Source organism: Athene noctua, chromosome 19 (genome assembly GCF_965140245.1).
Source record: "Athene noctua chromosome 19, bAthNoc1.hap1.1, whole genome shotgun sequence".
In the NCBI taxonomy this organism is placed as follows: Eukaryota; Metazoa; Chordata; class Aves; order Strigiformes; family Strigidae; genus Athene; species Athene noctua.
This window is the reverse complement of record NC_134055.1, coordinates 11,693,573-11,718,320: the sequence shown is the minus strand read 5'-3', so window position 1 is coordinate 11,718,320 and position 24,748 is coordinate 11,693,573. Positions and strand designations below refer to the sequence as shown.

Genomic DNA, 24,748 nt, shown 5'->3' with positions numbered 1-24,748 from the left:
GGGTCAGAGGCCGGAGATGGAGGGACTGACCCAGCCGTGGGTGCTCCCAGAGTGCACCAGGCGGTGTTTCAGAGCTGGGAGGCAGAAGATGCTCTTTGGGTTTCACATGATTAGACGCAACCTGCACGGAGACCGGAGCACAATCAGAAGTCTTGGACCTACATAAAGTCCTCCCGAAGCCTACAGAGCTTTACACAGAAGTGTAGGGCATCACCTAGAAAGGTCCTTGCACAGGATGTGTCCCCTGGGCCTGGTCAGCTTGTCTTGCTGGTGGGTTTTCCAAAGTTGCACCATGCTGCGACACAGCAGGATTTACAAGAAAAATAACGTTAGAGCTAAGAAAATCCAACCATTTCTGTGCAGAAACCAAAGCTATTTAAAGAGAATGTTTCTGGAGCACATGTACACGGTGCTGCTAGGAGAGGATCTCCTTCTGTGAGCCACCAACTCCAATCCTTTACCTCTGAACACAGTTTCTAATTGCTGATGGCCTCAACTATCCCAACACTGGGAAAGCAAAGAGCCCAGGCACCTGGACCACACACCATCCGTGGAGAGTGCTGGGCAGTGACAGGATCTGAGAGTTGGGAAATCCAAGTTGGGCTGCATGTCACACAGCCCTGCCCGAGCCGCAGGAAAAAACCTCATGCACTAATGATGCTGATATTAATAATCTTCTGCCGGCCGACTTTACAGACGTCTGTGGAGCAGTGTCATGACACAAACTCATGCTGTGTAAACAATCATCAGGGAGATAAACACTACAATACAGGTTTAATTTTTAGAAATGAAAATAAAAACCTATTGTGAACAATAGGCATTCTTCCCACATCTGCAGGTTTTGAAGCGTCTCCATCAAAGCCAAGGGAGCTCTGCTGACTTCCCTAGCTGGGATTGCAAACCAGGGTATTTAAGGCTCTCCATCCAGGGGCACTAAATATAATTCACCATTTTAAGCCAATAAAGTGAAGACCTAGGATAAAGTGCAATGGCTGTACCTCCAGCGGCAGGTTCCATGCGATGTAGACATGCCATTTGTAGTCATCCATCCACACCTCGGCTACCCGCAGAGCATTGCGCTTGGTGTAAAAACCAATGTTGTTGTTGTAGGGCTTCTTCTTGCGCTCGATGTGAGCCACCCTGGAGCAGGGCAGGACCTCCATGCTGCCGCCACACAGCCACACCTGCAACACAACCGCACGACACCATCAACACCGGGCTCTGCCTGACGCAAAGGGCTCACGTATAAATTAAAGAGAAAGAAGTGCTGGGTTTTGAGGTTTCTATAATATCTATAATACAAAACATCACATCATCTAGCTGGCAAGAGGAAACCAGCGGCTAGGTTTGGTCTTTGCTCAACAGTGAGACACGTAGAGAGAATTTAACCTGTGCTCCAGAGCAAAACATGTTAACTTCAGAGGAATCAGGTCTATATCCAGCACGTGGTATTAATGCGTTGTAGGATAGGGTGCTGAGATTACAGTGATGTTGCTACTCAATAAAAAGGATTAGTGACTGGAATAGTTGAAACAATTGCAAGATCTCCTCCTGCAGAAGGGATGACTCAGTGAAACATATGGCAGGGACAGATTTTTCCCACTTGAAAACATTTGTTCATTATTTTTCTTTCACATGCTGTTTAAAATTCCCTTAAATCACAGTTTACAAGTTAATAAAATCTTTTGAGATCTTCTTTTTGTCACACGGAAAGGGAATTCACAGAAGGACTTGCCATACCTGGGTTCTTACCTCCCTGTTTGTCTTCACCAATAAGTTATTTATCTTAAATTAAAGAAATGTATCCAGGACACCAGGCACCGGGCAATCGTTACAAACACATATGCCAAACAGGCCTAATAATCCCAGTTTCGCCTATTTTGCAGTCTGCTCTGCATTATCATTTTGCACAGTTGTTATAACACCCATCGTTTCTGGGATCTCTTCCAGGCTCACCACCTTTTATCCCATCTGCGTTCCCTAAATTTTACCGACCCTGCTCAATCCGCTCTCCCGGCAGCACGAGGAGCCTCCTGGCTGTATCAGCTGCCCTTTTTCATATTTAAGCGGTGGGTTTACCCGCTCAACTTGAGGCACGTGCACATCCCAAGCCCAGGTGACACGAGTGAGGGGCCGTATGGAAGGGAGATGTCTTCCCTGGGGTAATCCTGCTGCTCATGCTGTCCTCACTTGGACTGATGTAGAATATAGGAGCCCACAACAAAAAATCAGCGACCCATTTTATTAGCTGGTACACAAACATGCAGCAAAAAAATCCCACCTTACTCCTGTTCTGCCTTTTGACCCTTCTGAACACTTCTAAATACAATTTCTTGCCTCCAGAGCGAATTCAGAGCTGAACTCTAGACGAGGGACATGCCCATCCGTCCTATCAAGGCACATCCATGCTTGCCTCTGGTCAGCCAAGTCCTCAAGGTCTGCCTGGAATTTTGCAACAGGCCACATGCTGGCAAAGCAAATAAGAAGTGAACAAGGTAATTCTAAAGAAAAATAATTTTTTTTAAAAAAGGAATATTCCCAAGGCAATAGTTTGACAGAAACTGCCTGTGTTTCTTGCCTGTTCAGTTCTTTAGTTTGTCAATGTCTTGGTGAAATAGGAGCATTGAGCTCTGCCCTTGGGTGTTCCCAAAGCTGCTGGGTTCAACCACAACACTGAATAAAACTGCCAGCCCTGGAAGATCCCCAGCACAACCTGGTTTTGTAGTTTTTGGTATTTGTTAGGTTTTTTCCTGATTTGAGATCAGAATAATTATTTTTAAAATGTAAAAACCGTGATGTAATTAAAATGTCATTTTACAGCAAACTTGCCTCTAGCAGGAAAGGTGCACTATCGTCTTTCTGTGTTTTACTTAAATAATTCACTTGGCTTTATGCTAGACAGCTTTCCTATATCTCTGCAATATCTGTACAAACTATCTTGAAATGCACACTTTGTAATAACCTGAGAGAAAAAGACTGTTGGGCATTGTGCAAAGGGCAATGGTTATATGCATATCCACAAGTCAGTTCCAGAGACAGATCAATAAAAATTTAATTCAAAAAAGGCACTTATTTAAAGAAAGACCATACTTCTATTTCCTAAATAAAGCCTAAATTGTCATTATAAATTAAAAAGTCTAGCTGTTTTTACAAGGCATTTATAAACATTTCCGCTGGTAACAACAGGAGCAAAGAAATCTACGGCACAGGAATCAGCCAAGTTGCATCCAGCATCGCTGTCCTCAGTGTACTGAGGAGTAAACCATGGCCCCAGGAAGATGTTGCTTTTTTCCATGTGGCCTGGCAACAACTTTCCTGCTGCTATCTGAAAATGGATGTGAACAGGTCCACAGGTGACAGCACAGGGGCTGCAATCCAGTGGACATCCTCCATGGCTGTGACACATGAAGTGTACTTGTCCTACAAGCTCAACGTGATGCTTCATCCTTGCAATAACCATGACTGTGGAGCGGTGAACAGCCTGCAGAAAGGCCCCAGAATTGGTTCTCTTGGTGCCAACATGAGATGAGCTGCGAGACACCGCAGCCAAAAGGGCTCAGCAGACCTCCCAGCAAGGCTGGAAGTCATCACCTCACCAATGCCCTGATGTCCCAACCTGCAGCAACTTCACCCCTGTGGCACTTGGACCCTGAGGGAAGACAGTTCTTTGGGAACCTTCATTTATGTCCTTATTGAGCAGACATTTGTCCCACCAAAGACCTTTAACAAATAGATTACCTTTCTGTCGAGTAGATTTTTCATGTTCATAGCAAATAAACCTATAACCCCTTAAGATCCTCTATTAACTGCAACTAATGGCATTAACAAGACAATCAGTCCAGCATGTTGTTTCTGCTAATTCCTTGAAGAATTATCTCTTAGTAGATGGGTAATCAAGAGCCAGCACAACATTAAGACCAATCAGAAAGATAGGGTATTGTCAAATTAATTCATGTTTAGCCTATTTAACAAGGCTTCCTACAAAGGATGGAATCATGATCACTTAATTTTATAAAATATGGATGGATGGCATGTAAAGGCATGTTTGAAGACTCAGGCTAGAGTGTGTAACATAGCAGGTTAAATATGATGAGCAAATTTCAAGTTTCTCCCTTGTTTTCTGACATTCAAATTTCAACATGACTATTAGCTTGCCATTCATCCACCCGTAACGAGACGCAGAACTAAAAATAGAAGCATTCCCCTCCAGTGACTCAATAACTTCTCCATCAGTCTACACACAGGAGTAATCAAGCATACAGGAAGATGCTTGGATTTATAAATAACTAGTTAACACTAAATTCTAGTGAAGAAATCCCAGAGAAACAAACAGAAAACAAATCTATCACCCTGAGGTCTTTGACATATTTTTCAGAAAGCTTGTGGGTAATACACTTCCAATTATTTTCCAAGCAAAATGTGAGTGTCCTAAAAATTCAGCATGGAAAAGCAGTGATTCCTCTCAAGCAGTGAAACGTCTGAGTACAGCTGAAACTGCATCATCCATCTACTTTCTGGAAGCTTTTTCACATGTGTGAGGCAAACTTTAGTTAGCATGAGACTTTGTCACCACAGTCTAGTGATGGGGTGACCCAGCTTTGCTTTCTAATCACCCTTCAGAAGCAGAAAGGTGTCATGGGTGTGTGAAAGCATTTATGAAACAACTGGCATCTCAGTGACCTGCACTGGGGATAACCCAAAATGGGGAACAGATTCGGTGTGATGCAATATGGCAGTAGAGCTTCAAGGGAGGTCCTGGTGCCCCTCTTGTGCACGTGTACCTCCCAGCCAAGACATCAGCATCTCCTCTGCCACCAGTCTTTGGGACTTCATTTGCAAAATCAAAGTTGTTTTTACGGTGCTCTCGTGGAGCACTCTGTACATCTTGATCCCTAGGACACGACCTTCATTCATCTAGGGCATGAGTAATGCGGTGTTTGGGAGCATCCTGGAAAACAACGGTGACCAGGCCTGTGAGATAGGACTGCGAGCAGGCTGAGGGAGGAGGCACCCTGGCATTGCCTGGGAAAGTGCACACCCGCTGCGGCTACTGCACTCCTGGAGGAGAATGGAAGATCGCTCACAAAACACAGCACACTGAGGGTCCTTTGTGCATGTAATAGAGACGGCGAGAAAATCCCAATTTCACTTGACCAGTTCATTGCAGCAGCCACAGAAACAATTTTCCAAGTGTTATGCAGTTAAGAACAATTACTGTCCATGATTCCCTTTGCTGTCAGAAATATACTGCAGCTATGAATTTGCTTTGCTCCTGTCTGCCAGAGCCAGCAATTACTCCCAAGGAGCACTATTTAACCAAAAGGGCTTTTGGCAATCTGACTAATGTCAAAGGAGCCAGGCAGGCAGGAAAGGGGACCCAGAGGAGATCCATCACCCAGGAGGGTGCTACACCAGGCTCAAGGCATGGTCTGTGCTCCCCAGCCAAGCACACTGCAGGGGTTGGCCAAGCCCATGCCCTGAGGCTGGTGGAGCTGGTGCTATTAGAAGATGTGTTTGGATGCCACCTGGGCTAAGCAGGAGGATGCTGCTGAGCACGGGGAGGGGGCTGCTGCCTTGTCCCACCCCATCCTCTCTGGCAGGAGCTGCTTCCTCCACCGTGTGCTCTTCCCCTGCGCTCATCCCAAGGAGCAGGGGCCCCCCAGGGCTCCCTCCCTTGGGGGCAGGTGCAGCAGCATTGAAGTCCAGCCAGGACCTGCTGAGCAGCAAAGGACACACACCGGGAAGGTACGGCCACAGCTCTTGCAAGAGAATGGGCGAAAGAATTAACTTTGAAATCAGAGGTTTAATGCATATATCTTAAGAAAACCTTGTTCCTCTTTCCATCCTTCTTCAAGCCGTCCTTCCTATGCCATGGTGCCCACTGGCAGGGAGGCAGAAGATAAAATTATTAACGTAAGGAGAATATTTTCATCAGAAAATACTGACGCAGGGGCTGCTTCCCCTGGGATGTCAGAATAACTCGTACATCTCTCTTCTCTTCACGTGGCTGCAAGCCATACAAGGGAATTCGGATTCACCATCTGCTTTTTGCACAAAGAAAGCCGACATCAGAAAAAGAGAGCAGGACTTCTGCAAGACCAGAGGCAACACTGGGGCTGGTTCCTCGCTCCCCTCCAGCCAGCGGAGCGCCAGGACAGTGCCCTGCCCCAGCACAGCACCTTCTCCTCTCAACCATCAGCACCTCCAGATGAAACAACATACTGTTGGTGGCCCTGGGCTGCTGCCTTATATAATGCTATGCTTCCTCCTCATCCCTGGGATATCATTAATAATAATAATAATAATAATAATTGAAAAAAATGAGAAGGGACAGCGAATACCTTGGGTCCTGGATGCACCGTTTTAGCTGAAGCACGGTGTGACATCTATGATGAACACTGACAGCTCCCATTAAAGTATCCTGACTTTAGTTGCTTATAACTTTGCCGAATTTTAACTATTCAGACTGAAATATATCCTAGAACAGCTCGAGCCCGCCTGCAGTTAATGCAAAGAGACATCATGTCTAATGGTGTCAAGATGAGTCTGCGAGGTAAACTTTTAATCTCTGAATGTATTGTGACAGAAGGAAACAGGGGGGGGAAAAAACCCAATCCTAACTTTTATTACACAAACTCCAGGCTTTTTCAGCTGATAACTTCATTTCTAAGGCGATTAGCAAAACCATGCCTTAATTAGCAATAGATTTCCCATTTAACAGCTTTGCCTTATCTTCACCCCCCCTCCTTTCTTTTAAAAGTAACTTCCTAAGTTAAGGGAAAAACACAATTACCCAGGGCAGCAAAAATAATAAGGAATGTATCAGAACAAAGACCTAAATAATAAAACTAAGAAACAGTAAAAAAGTCAAAGAAATAATCATTTCTCCTCATGCTCCCTTGTATAGTTCTGAGAGACAGTATCTCTCCAAATTATTCCTTTTGTCAGAAGAAACAACACATCCAGATACATTCCCAGCTAGGTAGCTGAAGCACTTTCTATGCTTTCTGTCCCTGCTTTGTCTGCGCTCCATCCCACATCCCTGCAGGACCCCACGGGGGGCGTCCCCAGGGCCAAGCTGGTGCTGCCATGTCCTGCTCCCCAAGATGCCAGAGCAGCAAAGGGGTCAGGGATGGGATGAAGAAAACACTCCCCTAAACCTCTGCAACCCCTCATGCCCAAAGCGTGGCTGCTGCTGCTCTCCAGAGGGGCACGGGTGCTCCACGGCAGCAGGAACAATGCTCGAGCAGGCAATGAGACGTGGGGCAGGACAGCCCAAAGCCCAACTCCTCACCCCCAGACGGTAGGGGGGGGGGGGGGGGGGCAGGATTCCCATAGCGGCAGCTTGTGCAAGGAGAAGTAAACACACAGTGCTTTTGGGGCAACCATGTCTGGGAGAGAAGGATCTGGGGGTTCTCATTGACAAGCAGCTGAACAGGAGCCAGCAGTGTGCCCGGGTGGCCAGGAAAGCCAACGGCATCCTGGCTTGGATTAGAAATAGTGTGACCAGCAGGGACAGGGAGGTGACAGTCCCCCTGTGCTCTGACTGGTGAGGCCACACCTGGAGGGTTGTGTCCAGGTTTGGGCACCTCAATCCGAGAGAGATCTCGAGGGGCTGGAGCGAGGGCAGAGGAGGGCAACGAGGCTGGGGAAGGGCTGGAGAATCAATCCTGTGAGGAGCCAGTGAAGGAGCTGGGAGTGTTCAGTGTGAGGAGGAGGAGGCTGAGGGGAGACCTCGTCACTCTCTACAGCTCCTGACAGGACATTGCAGAGAGGCTGGGGCTGGGCTCTGCTCACAGGGAACTGGTGACAGAACAAGAGGGAACGGCTTGAAACTCCAACAGGGGAGGGTCAGACTGGACATCAGGAAAAAATGTTTCCCAGAAGGAGTGGTCAGAGAGTGGAATAGGCTGCCCAGGGAGGGGGGGAGTCCCCATCCCTGGGGGTGTTTAAGGGCCGTTTGGATGAGCTGTGGGGGATGTGGGGTAGGGGAGAACTTTGTAGAGTCGGGCTGAGGGTTGGACTCGATGATCCCGAGGGGCTTTTTCAACCTGAGTGATTCTGTGATCCCTTACACTTACCATCTCTCTGGAAGAGAGAGGCAATGCCATACCTGCCTGGTATTTAAGCATCCTCAGCACAAAGCAAAGGCAGTGTGCTGCCCTTACTTCCTCTAGAAAGCCTCACGGTTTGGTACTTACAAGTATAACTTAGCAGTAGCACCTTTATTTCCCTGGCACAAGGCTCATGTAATGTAGCTGAGAGACACACACCACAGCAAGCCTGCTAAATCCAAATTCTGGTAAATAAACACCTCCACATCGTTCGCTGATGGCTGTTTATGGGCGACAGCCAGAAGTTGTATAACTCACACACAGCAAGCTGGATAATATTTTACATTTTATATATATATTTTTTTATATATGTTATATCCTGTATCATCACTGGAGTGCTCCTTGAAGCTCCTGTAAATGCCACTATCTCATGTAACAATCACAGCAAGAACTCCAGTAGAAATGTTAAGTTGAATTACATGAATCTGAGTTGAGAAACCACATACAGAGGGGGAAAAAAAAAGAAAGAAAATCAGCTCTCTTTGTGAACTTTTTACTTCTGCTGCAGTGGAATATAGTATTCATGATCTCTGCAGGTGGACACAAGCACTCCCTGAAGAGGATTGCTTTTTAATTGGGATATGTGGATTTTCACAGATCACATCAAGGGACGACCAGTGAATGGAGAATTTATACAAAAGCAGTAAATGTACCACCTTTGAGGCTATTTTGCTATAGATCCAGCAAAGGTACAGTGTTGTATCTATAGCCAAGACCAACAAGCAGAACAACCAGATGGTGAAACATTTCTGAGCATGAGGAGGAACAAACCCTCTGGTACATTGATCTCAGAAGAAGGCAACACTGTATGGGCAGAGACAACGTCTGCAGTGATGGACCCAACAGAGAATGTCTTGTTGGAAATCTCAACACAACTTCATCCTGAACAACTAATAAATTATCTTGGAAACCTCTATGAAGAAGCAAAAGAGTCTCAGCATTCTGCAACTGAAACAGGAAAAGAAATTTCATTGCTAAACCCCTAGATTTCTTTTCCCTGCCATGAGGTCACTGAAAACCTTTCTGAGAGGATCAGGGCTAAGCAGCCAGATCAGGCATGGTATCCACATGCCATCTCCTTAAAATATGATTTTTGAATGGACCATGTCCTAACCTGACCATCTCAGACCATGTCAATTCAAGCAGAGAATGGAAGTGGGAGAGGTTATACTACATTTAAAACAACATATTCTTTTTCTTTTTTGGCATTCCTTTTCTCACATTTCCTATCCTCACAGATGATACCACTTTGGACAGGTTCCGGTCTATCTTGTGCCAGACCAATAACAGAAATGTCCAGATTGTTCAGTGTCCAAATGTCTTACCTTTCCTGCTGAGACTACTAAATTCATTCCTTTTATAATGGCCACTTAAAAATGCCAAATGAGAGTGGAACTCAGGTGCACAATTCACTCCACAGATACTAATCTACAGCAATACCAGGTAATAGCCATGGTTTTCACCCTCTTAACTCGACAAGGAACATAAATAGTTTAACATTTGACATATTGGAGATGTTAGAAAAAAGCAATCTTCACATCAATGCAAAGCAGTGATTCTTCCCTGCCGCCACAGTTCAAGGAGAAAGATACATACGTACCTCAATTGTGTTTGCCTAAACTGGTTTTTCCAAAGAAAAATTTATGCTGTGCTCCTCCAACAAATGCAACACAACCTGTTTTAAATAGTGCATCATTCCTGGCTACAATAGGTATTGATTTGATTTTATCACCAGATAAGACACATAAGAATGGGCTTGGTGGGAAGCTACATTTAAAAGGCTCCGATCACAAAGCACAGCACGGGGAGGATTAGCTGTAATGACAAGTGTCCACATCCTCTTGGCTTGGAAAAACTGCTGAAAACAAGCGTTTTGCTTCTCAGTGCATCAGGACTGATACTTTAATTGCTGCAAAATTAAAACTACAGCAACCAGAACAGCTGTAGCTTTGTCATTTTAGTACTTCCAAAAGAGTAATTTTTTTTTTTTTTTAAAGAGAGGAACAGAGTATTTTTATACCCACATCTCACAAATGCTTGGTGAAACTGGAGAGATGCTCCTACACCTGAACTCCCAGCCCTGGCAGGAGCTGGAGCCAAAATTTGTATCACCAGCTCCCATACGGCTGAGACCCGCAGGCCTGCAGAGCACAAAGCTCCAGTTATGTGCTAAAGTGGTTTGCAACTATCATGGTATAAATCTGGGTCTCTCCTAATAAGTTTAGTACTAAAATTCCTCAGTGCTCTAATGTTATCTGATCAGTCTTGGCAGCATGACAAGGACCTGATTATGTTGTAATAGTATAATGCAAAGATTATTACAGACTCGTAAAAGACAAGTGCCTTAAAAACAGCATCAACAATACCTGTAAGCCATTTCAGGCGGAGAAAAACATGCTGGGCTTTGTATGCTCCTAGGACAGAAATTACCTGCAGGATTTGACCCTGAACTACTTGGAGGTTGCTCTTTTTTTTTTTTTTTATTGCCAGTAATGTACCAAAAGCATCTTGATCTCATTTTCCTATTACCATTTCTGTCAAAGCTGTAAAACTAAAATAGCATAAATAGTTCAACAGAAGTTTGATCTATTTTTCATGCAAAAAAGCCTTTAGAGAAAATTATCCTTAGACGGTTCTTCAGACTAACATGATTCCACGTGGGGAGTGGCAGGAGGAGGGGGGAAGGTGCCATGTATCATTTTAACTGTAAGAGGCAGTTCTGAAACAGAATTATTTATGCAGAGAGAGGCAGGCGCGTGATAGAGCAGCTCCTGAGCTGACAGCACCCCAGCTCCACCGAGCTCTTTCCAGTCCTCTTAACTCCAGCACATCACGACTGTGGCTTCTGTGATCTGTAATTATAGATATCCTCTCATCAAACCCTGATGGGGAAGGCGCTGGAAGGAAGCCGAGCTCCTCCATAGATGTTCATAGATGGATACGATTGAATGTGACTCAGCCTCTCGTCTCTGCAGAAAACTGCTGAAGTAACTCACCAAAAAGAGCAGCTAATGAGTATAAAACTAGAGCATGCAAATATAGAAGGAGGAAACGTATGCGGTGTCTGTGTGTCTGTTATTTGGTGTGAATGCCTATGAGTACGTACAGACACATAGGCACATGAGGTATTTCATGCCTTGTCAGTGCTCAAAACCAGACTGACAATGTTTCCTAAGCTCTCCAATGTTTTTGCCACAGTCATTCTCATTCATTATGCTTGGAAAGGATTCTGAACAACAGTGTTGAAACAAACTGTCAGGTTTATCTAAGGCTCTCTACCTTAGTTTTAGATCTTGTTCTTAGGAGAGGCTTCAAAGGGTCCTGCCTGTCCCTGGTGCACGAAGCCTGCTCTGCCACCCAGCCACCGCCGAGCTAGAGGGAGATGGACGTGTCTGAACCATACACATTCCTTTGAAAAATGCTCCATTCTGAATTTTCTTGCTGTATTTTAGTTGACCGTGGGTTAGACAGGAGGAAATGCACAGAGCTGATATCCAGAAGAGCTGGAGGGGGCCAGCACAGAACCTATTTTCTTGGTCCTGCCAAAACACAAGTGATGCTGCGTCACCACCGACACCTGACTGCCACTCTGGTAATGACCTGTGCGCAGCTCGGGCAGGGCAAGTGGAATTTGGAACCTCACTGTCCTCTGGCCCTTGTTTTAGAGGGGAAAAAGTATCTGCCCATTCTACTAAGGACAGATCCTCATCTGTGGGCTGTCAAGTGCTGCTGCCCAACACACTCCCCCTCCCAGCACCTTGTCTGCTGCAGATGCACTTAGTGCGTGTAAGTTTGATATGTTAAACGAAGGTCCAAACCAGATGGTTAGAGACCAGGGCAGCTCTGTCATATTTTTGCCATTCAATCTACCATCTGCTTATTTTCTCTGGCAGTATGAAAATCTCCTCTTCAAGTGGAGCCATCTCGTACTTCGAAATAATGAATACTTTGCATCCAAAACCAAGTATGGAAGTTTAAAGCCTGAGCAATTGCTGTGGCTCTGAAGCTATCATCAGCACTGAAAATTGATTGTCACAGACAGCCTTCAACCTCTGCTAAAAAAGGATATTAAAATTCTGGTACGTGTACAGGTAAAGCATTGTGCAAAGGCTCTCTAAGATTAATAAAATGCTAACAGCTGCTCATCTCAACATGGTAGGCACCATCATCTGTTGAACATCACTCCTTCAAGTCTGGCCAATTCCTGAAACATTCCCTGTCAGGACAGAACAGCCGCTGAGCTGGAACTGTGATTTTAAATTTGGAAGCCCTGTCTTTGGGAGCAGTGTTTAGGGTGATAACTGTGGTACAGCTACCAGATCTACACTCCAAGACCATGAAATTACCTTGGTGGCCATCCATCTGGACTCTTTCATTTTCAAAAGTTTCCAGAGCAAGCAGCCAGGGCTCGTACTCACCATTAGATGTTGGTTTAATAAAGACCACAGCATTCCCCTGATGCAGATGTACTTTGGGTGCATGGCCACTGACTTCAGAGGACTTGAACTGAGCCAGAAATTCAATCCTTCAACTAGTGCACAAAAGCACTAGCTAAGAGGAACAAGGCTGAACAGTAAGTGGGGACAGATTTGGAAGGGATTGAAGCAAAAATGTGTCTGATGCAAAATGTTGGGGTTTTTTCCTCCTGTTATACACAGCACTATTTAAAAAAAGAACTGCATTCTTATTTTAATTAATAATAGGATTAACGCTTCTCCTGTACAATCTGATCTTGATCAAAGCCTTCTTTTGCTATTAAGTCCTGCTCTCCCCGAGATCAGCAGCACAAGTCCCATTGTCTTTCTCAGAGCCAGGATTGCAGCCTCTCTGTCTAACCAGCAACAGCAACAGCTTTGTGTTGCATGCAGAAAGGATTCACATGGTTTTGATGAGGGCTGTCGTGGAACGTCTACATGCCCAGGTCTTACATCGTCCACATTACAAAGGGCCTTGCCTTGGTGGTATAAAAAAGGCAAATCTTGGTCAGTTCCCACTTTTCCCTATCTACAGTGAACTTACATGTTTGGATTATTTATAACTAAAGAAATACAAGGTACCTTAAGAAAATACTCCAGATCTGCTGACAAAGCTGCTTCATGAACCCTTCCTAAGCCTAACTCAACCAAAACCAATGAAGGCAGAACATACTTTCTACTGCTGCTTAGGGTGACTCAACTCACTGGAACAAGAGCACCTTTGGTCACAGCTCCATTAGGAGATCTGAGGTGACATTAATGCCCAGAAGAGCAGATGTAACCCTTCCCCAGCACAGACACATCCACCTCTACCTACCACCAACTGGGCATCAGTCATGCTCATGTACCCCACCACTACAGTAGGAAAGCGTCCTTGATACTTGTCCAGTAAGCATCTTGCTTCACATTAAACCCTCTTATAAGCCACACTGCAAATTGTTCATTTGATCTACGGGGCTGAACTCCCAGCGTAGAGATCCAAGTGGTTTTGAAATCCCTTCTCTGCTGCGTGCAGACTCCATTAGCTTGCTACAGCTGGCACTGCATTCCTGAGGAGCACATTTCAAAGCTCCCCCACTCCCAAAAGCCCAGCGTAAGGCATCTTCTTCATTTCTTTCCGCTTACCTTGGGTCTGGTCACAGCATGGACACCACTTTGCAGAGCATCACAACTAATGATTTTTCACGAAGCAAACACTGTCTGGCTGTTGTGCTGACTATATTGCACCTCTTCAGTGCAATTTAACAGCAGTAAGACCCAGATGAAGCGTTAGCTCTGTGCTGTCCCCAGATGACTCTGGTATTACCCAGCTGAAGTGCTGCACAAAAAGCAGAACAAACCACTATATCAGGATACCCTTTTGATCATCCTTTCCAGAAAGGACAGCTAGGTGGGTCTCCATGCTGTCTATGTTGTCTGGCCACTGCCCTGAACACTGGCTGAAGGTTAAGCTACACACACAAAATTGCTATAAATCAACCACGTGTAAGACTGCACTTGACGGGTCCAAGCAGGAGCATTATACAAAAGATAAAACACACAGAATCACAACTGCTTTGGTGTTCGGGCATCTGTTTGTGCTTATGAAAAGCCTGAAATATCCCAAGTTCCTTGCAGACGTAGACAGTACGTTATCCAAGTATCTTGGGGAGCAAAGGGGTGGGTAGGAGAGCCATGGCCCCTCTGCCCCTACAGTGCCAGGTGGCTGGGTGCATGGCCGTGAGCATCCCAGGGCTGCAGTCCTCCCTCCTGTGTGCACCTTACAGCAAGCTCTGGTTCTGTTAACTACTCTGATTTCAAACTGTTTATATTAATGCAAACAATTAACGCCTTCTCTATGCTCAGCTCCCACAGTCAGGATGCACAACAAGACCATCCAGCACTGGGACCACAAGAGGTTGTGGAGCCTCTATTCTCTATCCTAGGCAAGTTCCTGGGAAAGCTGATCTGACTCTGAAGCTTGGCCAGCTTTGAGCTGGAAGTGAACTACAGCCCTCCGAAAGTCCTTTCCAGACTGAATTATTCTGAAGTTCCTGTGCAGAGATGCTTAAGACAGATGTTTGGAGGTCACATCGCGGACACCACTGGGCTAGGGTAGAGAAAGTGTGAAATCTTATCTTGGTTCTTCCACGGAGCATCTTGACAAGTTATTTCTGTGCTATCAACCTTTGTTCTCTCCTTTTACAGCTCATGTAGCCTAACTGAGATACAATCATAAGAGGAGAGAGGCTGTCACAACACATGTAGATGGTTCCTAGCGCAGTGGCAGTCTAACCTCAGCTGAGGCCCATTCAAGACACTGGAATATAAGGAATTATTTAATGCAGCAGGCCATTTAGGGATATTTCAAACTTAAATGTCTACTGTGATGTTTTTTAGATGTTTCTAATTTCTGAGTCTTGTGAAATTTTCCAGTTGAGAAGTTCTCTTCAGAAACTTCTCCAAGTTAAACTACTGTGCATCATATAAGTATTTTCTTTTCTTACTCTCTTCACAGACACTGTAAAATAATTACTGGACATCCAGTGTCCACAGGAACCAGAATGAAAAGCCCATCTGAGATGTCTTCTAGGTTTCTCAAAGCATGGAAGAGTTGGGACCATCCACCATGTGATTTTGTCAGACTAAATACAGGTGAGATGGGTCGGGGTATACATTCCTTTTTGTCCATGTAGCGAGTAGCACATGAGGACCTGAGCTGTGGCTCGGGTCTGTAAGAACAACAGATTGGTGGACAAGGAAGACGAGGTTAGATCTTTTAAAGGTCCATTTAAATGTGTTTATCTGACAGGATACTGTTCATTCATGTGATACTACTGTGGTTACCACACTTCTGTGCTTTCCCTTGTCCTGTTATGTGTAGTCATCTCACTAAGTACTTAACAGATTTTAAGAATTTCAATTCTAAGTCCTCAAAGGCATAGTCTTTGTTTAAGATCAGCTAATATCCATTTGTTTCTATTTTCATATTACATCCCTTTTTTAAAATCACTAATTAATTTACCCCTCAAAGAAAAGAAAACCTCTGCAGAATAATGATGCCTTCAATCCCTGCAAAAGGTACTGCAAGCCTGGTTAGTGGCACTACATTTCACTCAGCACAGGCCAATTTTGAGATTGCATTTTAATAACAGGAGCAGAGTCCTTATCTGTTCTTCCCTGACTCCTCTTGTCCTTGATTTGCCAATTAGAAATAGCTGCAGTGAAAGTGATACAATCCCACAATGCTGGTTTCAGACAGATTGTCACCCAAATAGCTATTAGAGAGCCATAAAAAGAGCTCATAAGAAATTTTTTCTCTCAATGAAGCGTGTTGATAAAAACAATTAATGTTTCATTTATTTGTATGTGTACATACTTACGAACACGCATACTCAGATATTTTATTCTAACATGAAGAAACCAATTACCATTCCCTGTAACTGAGAGCCTCAAAAAGCACCAAGAAGTATGAAAATGGTGATTATATTCTAATCAGACATTTCCAGAAAGAGTATTTCTACTTTTTCAGCCGAAGCCTGGAACAGCACACAAAACAGCTTCTCACTGTAGAAATTTGTCTTTTAAGTCAAAATTGCTATGTTTCAACTCTGCCAAAACTGTGCTGCGCTTCAGGCTACCCCATGTGGTGGCATCCACCTCCCACGTGCATTCCCTCCCATGCCCTCGTGGCCCACATCGCTCTGGCTGTGGATGTCTCAGGAGCGTTAGGTATGCCCAGAGCACTGCTGGGCATTCAGAAAGTGCTGGGCATCCTGGAAAGGCTGAGGGCAGCACGGGGAGTACCATGCACAACAGATGAGACAGACAGAGAGCGACCGCTGGGTCATGCAGTCTGACTGTACTTTTTCTCCCTTTTCCTTTTTCTCTGACTCCAGCACCTTTATTGACTGGAGTGTCCCGTGACCGCAGGCGCCCATGGCCCCAGAACTGCAGAGCCCAGCAGTGCCTCCCCAGTGGGAAGATCCCATCTTCTGCACTGTGCTCTGCAGGGACACACACCTCATCTGTGCTGTGTAAAGATTATGACAAGCTGGCTTTGTACACACGCCACGGCTGGCCTCTCCAAGGGCAACCACGTGCCAGTATCCAGGGATGAGAATGAAGAACAAGGCAAACACATGGTGACACCTGCCCCTCTGGTGCTTCCCAGCTTCAGGCAATCTGTGGCTTAAGCACTCCTTGAGCAAGAGGTGGAGTCTTTGTATTCAATAACTCTCTGCAGATTTAATTTTGTATTCTTTTTCAGGAGCAGACACGGAGAGAGCAGCTCACCGTGTCTAAGTGTCTGCAAAAGCCACGCCAGGGCTGTTGCCTGTCATGACCATGATACATCTTGAACATCATGATCTGTGCTTTCATTTCCCATCTCTCTCCAACTAATTTGCTTCAGACCACTGCCAGAAGAGGGCTGTGATGGCATTTAATCTGGTGGGGCTCTCTGCTGTGGACTCAGTGTCTTATGGGAAAGCCATTTCCTCCATCCCTTCTCCTTCAAGCAGGTTCAAGATTGGGGAGGGCTAACTGGATCAGGCAGGGAAAGAAGCCAGGCTGCTTAGGAGGCAAATTGCCCTCACCTCCCTCTATTACAGCCAGAGGGCAAAGAGTTCAGGGAAGAGCATAAATTTCTTTCACATAAGCATATCTTTTTCTAGAGGGCTGGCTGACGCAGCCAGGTTTTGCTCCATGCTGCAACAGCTCCTCCACATCAGCTGTCTCCGGAGATCAGCTGAGAAGATGTGGGCAGTGTGGTTTCATGGGAAGAAGATGAAGAGTGAGAGTTTCTAGATGAAGGATGTATAGGAGCAAATGGACAAACAGGACCCCCCACGGTATGGGTGCAGATGGGATTGCACAGGGTGGTGCTGCTGTGTTAGGCCGTGGTTTGCCGCTACAGTGAAGCAATTCAGCACCAGAGGACTTCCCAGGCTGGGCTGCATGCCATACATCTACGGGACTTTGGTGACATCAACATCCAGAACCAACAAGAACTTTGTTTTGGACCAGGACAGAAACCCAGCAAAAGCATTCGCTGCTTCTGGTACTCATAACAGCTCTGAGAAAGGGGACAATGAGGTAGGCTTTCCCAATCTTAAATTAACAGCCGGTATTAATCATTCTACCTCGTGGGGACAAATAGTTTTGCCATCAGATATTATGTTCTCAAAAATCAGCAAGTTTAAGGTTCTTCATGATGTCTACCCATCTAGCCAAGCTCCTGCTACACAGGAACTAGTTCAGGCCAGGGCACTGCAGCTTCTGAGATGGCCCTGGTCCATGGAGGGGACATTCCTGTTCCCTCTCTCAGCTGGCCTAATATATTGAAAGTCACCTGATAAAACATGTTGGCACACCAGGGACAGGAAGGACAAGGGGACCTGTTGTGTAAGGCCTTGTGGTGGCTCACGGTCTTTCATGAGGCACCAATGAAGGACAAGAGCAAGACCCAGCAGAGCCTGCTGACACCTACATGGGATGGATGGGTGCTCTTATATCCGTACTCTCACCAACATATTCAAAACGCTGTATCTGGAGAAAGGCTGTGCTGTGGAAAAAGCAGTGTCTGTCATTTAGTAGGAGTGCAGAAGGATGATAAGACATCCCCCGTTAACAGTAAACAATTAACGAGGCCAGACTGTTCTCAGTTATTTTGGTCTGAGAGACTGAAAAGATGGGTGCTCCTGATGTAACTGTCACTGAGCTAATTTATTCTGCCACATTTTCTGCCATGTATTTCCCAAGCCATTTATCTAAATGAAGTATCGTGTACTTATAAACAAATAAGTGTATGGTGGTTACCCAGCCACATTCCAAATTCTGCCTCATCTAAAGAAGAGATTCATCTTGCTTTGGAACCCGCTTCAAGCTTTACTCCTGCCTCTTCCAAGCACTAACAGTCACTTACACATCTTAAGCCAGCTTTCATTAAATTGAGATTAAAAGGACTTTCTTCACAGACAAAATCATAAAATGGAACATGTCTCATTTCAGCTATTGCCTCCAAATAGGAGGCTTGCCACTCAAGGGCACACCAGCACTAATAACTTTTCTGCTGAAGCAGCTACTTCTATTTTATTCCTTTCAAATGCATGACAGAGGCTACAAGACCCAGAGCAGCAGCACATGTTTTCAAGAACAGATCTACGGCCGGTGTGCACTACGTTTTGCTCTAGGAGACTCTACTGCAACATGAATACAAAGGACACAGATGTGAAGTGCCCTGCTCTGTTCTCACACTTTCACCTTACAGGTAATTGCTGTGAATTCAGCATGTAAAGGTTTGGCCATGTCTGAAAACAGAGATGAGTCAAAAGCATCTAAAAACTTTTTCTTTAAAAATTTGGAATATGGTGATTTCAGTGAAATTCTGCCAAAAAGGAAACGTAGCATTTCAAGATAATGGAACAAGACTTATTTAGAGCTCATCAGAATGGAGAGTGCCTGTATTTTTGGTTTTGTGTTAAGTTCAAAATTTATAATAAATTATAATAAAAATGAAAGCTGTGAATGGAGCAAAATTTCATATTTAGTAGAACAAAACATTCTCATCAACTAAAGCATTTTTTATCTTGAGTTTTGGAAACTTTTCAGTTTTTTTCTGAAATGCATTTCAAAACCCAAATGGAAATAATGAGTTCTGGAAACTAGAATGTATAAAGTGAACAACGCAGAAGAAAAGAGACAATGAGCAGTGCTGTGTCTTCAGGTCATGACGACATTATGACTCACTTCTCATTCATTTGTTTAGATTTCAACACTAATTGTTATTAGTGCCTAATTCATCAGTGTTCCTGGGTTTCGTACGAGTTTAAAATGACAAATATAGCAATTCCCTGTAAACACACAAAATCAAAGCCTAAAATCAGAAGATCCCACCTTGAATGCTCCCAGATTAGTCATCAAATTTTCCTGAACCACCTGCTGGAAAAAATGTCCATTGCTGCAGCCTCAGAGGCCAAGCAGAGGTTGCTTTTTATGCATCCCCCTGCTCTAGCAAGGTCATGCAGAAGGGCTGTTCCAACACTACTCATCGTTTTGCAAGTCATACCAGCAGGTTAAGATATTTTATATCACCAGGAAGCCTTAAAGTCAATCCAGACTTTAAAGCAATCCAAACCTTAAAGCCTTCAACCAAATTCCCTCTACGGTGAAGCCTGGGCCACGTTCTGGCTCCACTTCAAATTACATTTGTAAAGTGTGAGCCAAGTCCCTAAAGGAAAATGGAAATGCTTCCATCCCCTTCGATAGGCTTTAAATCAGCCTTAAGCATGGCCCCGCACACCGAACTCAGCAGCAGTTCATTTGGGAGGTGCCAATGCCATCATTACCTACCAGGGTTGAGATTTTAATCAGAATATGCTGGTAAAACTTTTTTTTAATTAAAAAGATGCATTCAGGTGCAAAAGGATCTGCTCCTTCGAGGCTCTGGGTCTGAAAAGTGCCTCTCAGCTCTGCTTCATTAGTTTAACTAGAAGCCACTCATTGATCTTTCCTGTAAATGAGCAAGCTCTAGCACACTGTTGAGCACAGTTATGCACATCATGTTGGAGGCAGAGAAAAGCCTTCAGCAGTGCTAGGGAAAGAAAGGATCAGGATTGGTGTCACCAAACCTGCCCCGCACCAGAGAAGCCCATTACAGGTACACACACACAATGATAACGCGTGTACCAGTGTACCAGTGATAATAAGGCTTTGTATATGCTCACAAAGCATATAATAACTTACCTTGTTCTCATTTGCTATATTCTGTCTGTCATGGTTTGGGTGCTTTTAAATGTCTTTAGAGCTATTTAGAATTACTTATCCTTCTGCGGCATGAAATGAGAATCTGAACTCAAACTGCTGGTACAGAGCTTGTCACTGACTGTTTTCATCTCGGTATAATTACTTTTCAGTTAGATGCCTTCACCAGAGAGAGATGACTCAGCTTTCCCAGAGACCAACACATTCTCTAGTTCTCTAACACCCTCCTGCTGTAAGAAAACCTTGCTGAAGGTGTTGAGGGTGATCTGCTGCCTAAACCCTAGCCTTGCCCTAAGCTTTATGCTGGCCAAGAGTTCAAGCAGTCCTGGCTTCAGCAAGAATGGGGCAGGCACAGGGGCCCACAGCAGAAATCCCACCGAGGAGCCACAGCCCAGTCGGGGCAGGCTTGCCAGGTACCAGGAACTCCATTTCCATGAAAAATACTGTGATTTAGAAATCCCTTTTCGTTCTCACCAGTCCCGGATAGGGGCACCAGAACAGACACACAGACCCTGCTCTTGTGGACCTTCTCAGGTTTGACCCGACACTGCACTGATTTACTGGGAACACTGGGAGAATACACATACATTTAATCACAGACGCTCCTCACCAAACCCATACAACCACGCCAGCAATAAACCCCTCAGCCAGCAGTGTCGGTGGTGAGCCAGTCTAACACCAGCTGCTTTTTATTTCTCTTAAGCTCCATACACACAGGAAAGAGACGGGATTTCATTTTATTTGCGTTAAGATCATATATTACTGGGTCACACATGTGCTGCGCAAAACGCAGTCAAAGCCTTGATGCTGCCAATGACATCTTGTGATGATGGCAGAGGGACTTGGGTTTAGTCCCAGATCTGTAAAATCTCTTAAAATGAACTAATAGCAGCTGTTAAGCAAATGTACGGTTTAAAGGTAGCAATTAATTTGTGCGTTGTCACGGGTCGCATCCCACACTATCTGCTGATCAACAATTAGGTGGTATTTAACTCCTTCGAAAAGGCAGCGATAATTACTTAGGACAATGGTATTGTAGCTGCTGTTTTTCTTGAAAGCGCTTTGCTTTGACCAAAACCTATTGTTGTATTTCATTTTCACACTGGTAGTGGTTTCCTTTTTGCATTTTCTAAATGAAAACCAAACCCCAAAGTTTTCATACACCAAAAAAGGAAAAGAAAGCTGAAAACCATTCTTTTTCTGCTTTTCCTTTCCTGCTCCAGAAAGAAAGCAGTGAAAAGCTTTTGACAAGTCAAATACTTTCATAACCAGTTCATAGCTTTTTTTTTTTTTTGGCATTGGAAAGAATAACACTGTTCATCTTCCCAAGCTGGAAGATCAGGACGCAGTGGAGATCTGGCAGCAGTTGGGAGGGGATGGCTGAAGCCAACACTGTTGCCTGCCCCAGTTAGCACAGGACTCAGGGACAGATGATCTCCATACACGAGCTGTAAAGTGCCACAGCTGCAAAGCAAAGGCACATCCTGCTCCATCACGGCTGCGGCAAGGACTGGGACTGCGGTGACAGCTTTAATCTAGTGCTGGATTGGAGTTAACAACCTAAACTGAGAGCCTTAACCCTGCAGTCACGGCTATGCAAAGTCTGAAGCAGTCATCGAGCCAACCAGCCTACTTGCACGTGCTGTCCCACTGTTGGCAGATCCTGCCTGAAATTCAGGGCCATTCTATGCTACCCTTATTTAGCTCCAGTCTTCCATCCTACATTTGGTTTTGCATTGAAGTAAAGCAGGAAAAAAGATTTTAGCAGGGAGCATCTCTTCTCTTCAGAGGCTTTTAATAGCAAGATCTCTAACTCAAGAGAGAGGCACCTCCACAAAAAGCTTTACCAACCGACATCAGGGTGGGAGGAATCATCCCTCAAAAGGCACTTGTCTCCTGATCTGCAGAGAAAGCCCAGATGTAGGGCCAGACACAGAAAGGCATTTCAAGACAGGTGAGATGGATATTATACAGCTCATCCACACATGGGATTATTTAGGAAGAGCACTGGTCAGGGCTGACACCCCTGTGCTCTTGGCTCTCTGGAGACCAGTGCACTTTTACGTGTGTCTGGTTGAAGCAGCACTTCTTAGGCTTAAGGCAATGCCCATCAAAATCAATTAAAAAATTCCTATGAACGTCACCAGACATTGAATAAGGACTAAAATATTTAGTCACCAGAAAGAAGCTCAAGCTGTCATTAGGGCCTTATTACACAGAGTAAAGAGATTAGCTTAAAAATAAAAAGGCCTTCACCTTTGCAGGACAAGCACAGCCACACTATGGCCAAGGCTGTGCAGTGGGTCCCGCGCAGGACCACGTGCGTGCTGTGCTCCCCGGGATGCACGGACACCCATGCTGGGGACCCCAGCCAGCCTACGCCTCCCTCCTCCTCCCCACAACCACACCTCCTCTTTGCAAACTGTTTCCAAAAGCGGTGGTTTATTGGACAGAGTTCCAAGCAAGGCTCGTTTTGGTTCACCGTTAGCTGCTCACAAGAAAGGTGCCTCGTCCCTGCCAGGCTTCCCCTGCTGTCGATGGAGAGGGATGGGCACTGTTTGGAGGATGAATTGCACCCACATGAGTAGCCAGCTCCCCTCCACTGCTAGTTAGGACTAAATATCTAATTTCTACTCAACTCTTGTTTCAGTGCAACAAATCTCACTTGCAGTGTCACTGTGCCACGGAAGAGACTCCTACTTGCCATAGGACTGAGGAACTGAGCTGCAAATACTGTTCAGCACACACAGCCCCAGGGCTGTTATACACGTGTTATTATACCTACAGTAACTGCACAAAGTAGTTGTGTATAGTGTGTATCCTATACCTATAGGAGCAAACACAAACACTGAACAAATACAGTCATGACGAGATTCTCACTCTCACGGCCACTGCTGGCCAAACCATTATAGGTTTCTGAGCTCATCTATGCAATCAAATCAAATCTATAAAACAGGAAGAAACGTGCAGGCTAACACTGGAAGAAAACATCTTTGAAAACATCTTTGAAAATTGAAGTGGTGACTTGCTTAAGGATTGCAAGAACTGGTAGGAACTGGGATAATCAGAGAATTAAAAAAACAGAGTCATGAACCCCAAGTCTTAAAGGATGAACTGTTAATCCATGGTTCATGTTACTGGGTGGTTTCCCTCAGGCATCACCCTGCTGAAGTCGCCCTGCTGAGGTTTGCAGCTGAGAAGGGCAAATTCAGGGGCAGGCTGGGCACTTACAGAGACTCTCCTGTGACAAGAGTGCACCAAAGGGAAGGAGAAAATGGAAATCTGGGGCTGGGCAGATCATGCCTGGCGGTCTCCGCTCAGCCTCATGTGATTTCACTCCGACTCTTAAATCTACTGGCTTCAAACCACAGTAAAAAGGCATATCCAAAATGAAAGGCACATTCTTAGAGGATTCTTCTGCTGCCATCTGCAAATCATTATTTCTCTTTTGTAAAAATAATTAAGTGCAAATGGCTACAAGAGGGGGAAGAAATTCCTTAGCTCTTTCCAGCAAAAATTTTTACCATCAGCCAAAAAGGAAAAGACCTGTGTGCAGCAAGTGTCCACAAATCTTTTCAATAGGGTACCTCCAAACAAGAGGGAAAAGGATATCAAATGCTTCCTGCACCTTGCTCCAGAAACAGCCTGAACAAGCACAACCCACCCGACACATTTCCAAAGCACCGACTGGTGACACACAGCTTTGCTCACACCTTGGGGCCAGCCAGAAAGACTTCAGGTCTAAAGCCAACTTTAAAAATTAAAATATATCATTGCAAGAAGCAGCATGGGAGAAAACCATGCCCCTGCCAGGAACCTCATGTCCCATCCCTGGCAAGACACTGGGTGCACGTACAGGGACTGACAGGGCTGCTCCACAGATGAAAAGAGCCAGCAAGAAATCATCTCAGAGGGTGTCTGACCCACACCCACAGCTTATGGACTGCAGCACTTGGGGCTGGCATGACAACTTCTGTCTTTGGCTTTATTTTATCCTGGGAATGAAGGGGAGAAGCTTGGGCCAAAGAAAGAAGCTGTTTGGCGGCTATCTCGTATGATCTTTTAGACAAATTTTTTTCCTTTCCGATGTGAGTCATGAGACTGGAACGAGATTGCAAGATTAAACAAGTTATCCGCTCCCCATCACTGAAAACATAAAACCCCTTTTTCTCTCCAATGGCAATTAACAAGGAGCAAAAGCAGATAAAAGCAGAGCCGTCTGCTTGCCATCTCCACTTAATCTTCAGATAACTATTTTCTTAAACCTCCTCAGACTAGCTGTCCTCTGTCTGCAGCCCAGTGGTCCCCACAGATGAGGCTGTCTCAAGAAGAAGGATAAGGACATAAAGGAAAAAAAGGAAGATAAAGAGATGGAGGAAATGCTTGGCATGCTAAAAAGGGCAAAAACCTACAAAG

The 24,748-nt window shown here is 45.0% G+C and overlaps 1 protein-coding gene across 1 annotated transcript in view; it reads right to left on the bottom strand.

Annotated features, from left to right (window-relative positions):
• Window positions 1-24,748, bottom strand: part of GALNT17 (polypeptide N-acetylgalactosaminyltransferase 17) — a 224,147-nt gene that overhangs the window by 21,847 nt on the left and 177,552 nt on the right. Inside the window, exon 7 of the mRNA XM_074922730.1 lies at window positions 999-1,184. Coding sequence (XP_074778831.1) covers window positions 999-1,184 — 186 coding nt within the window. The remainder of the gene's footprint in view (window positions 1-998; window positions 1,185-24,748) is intronic.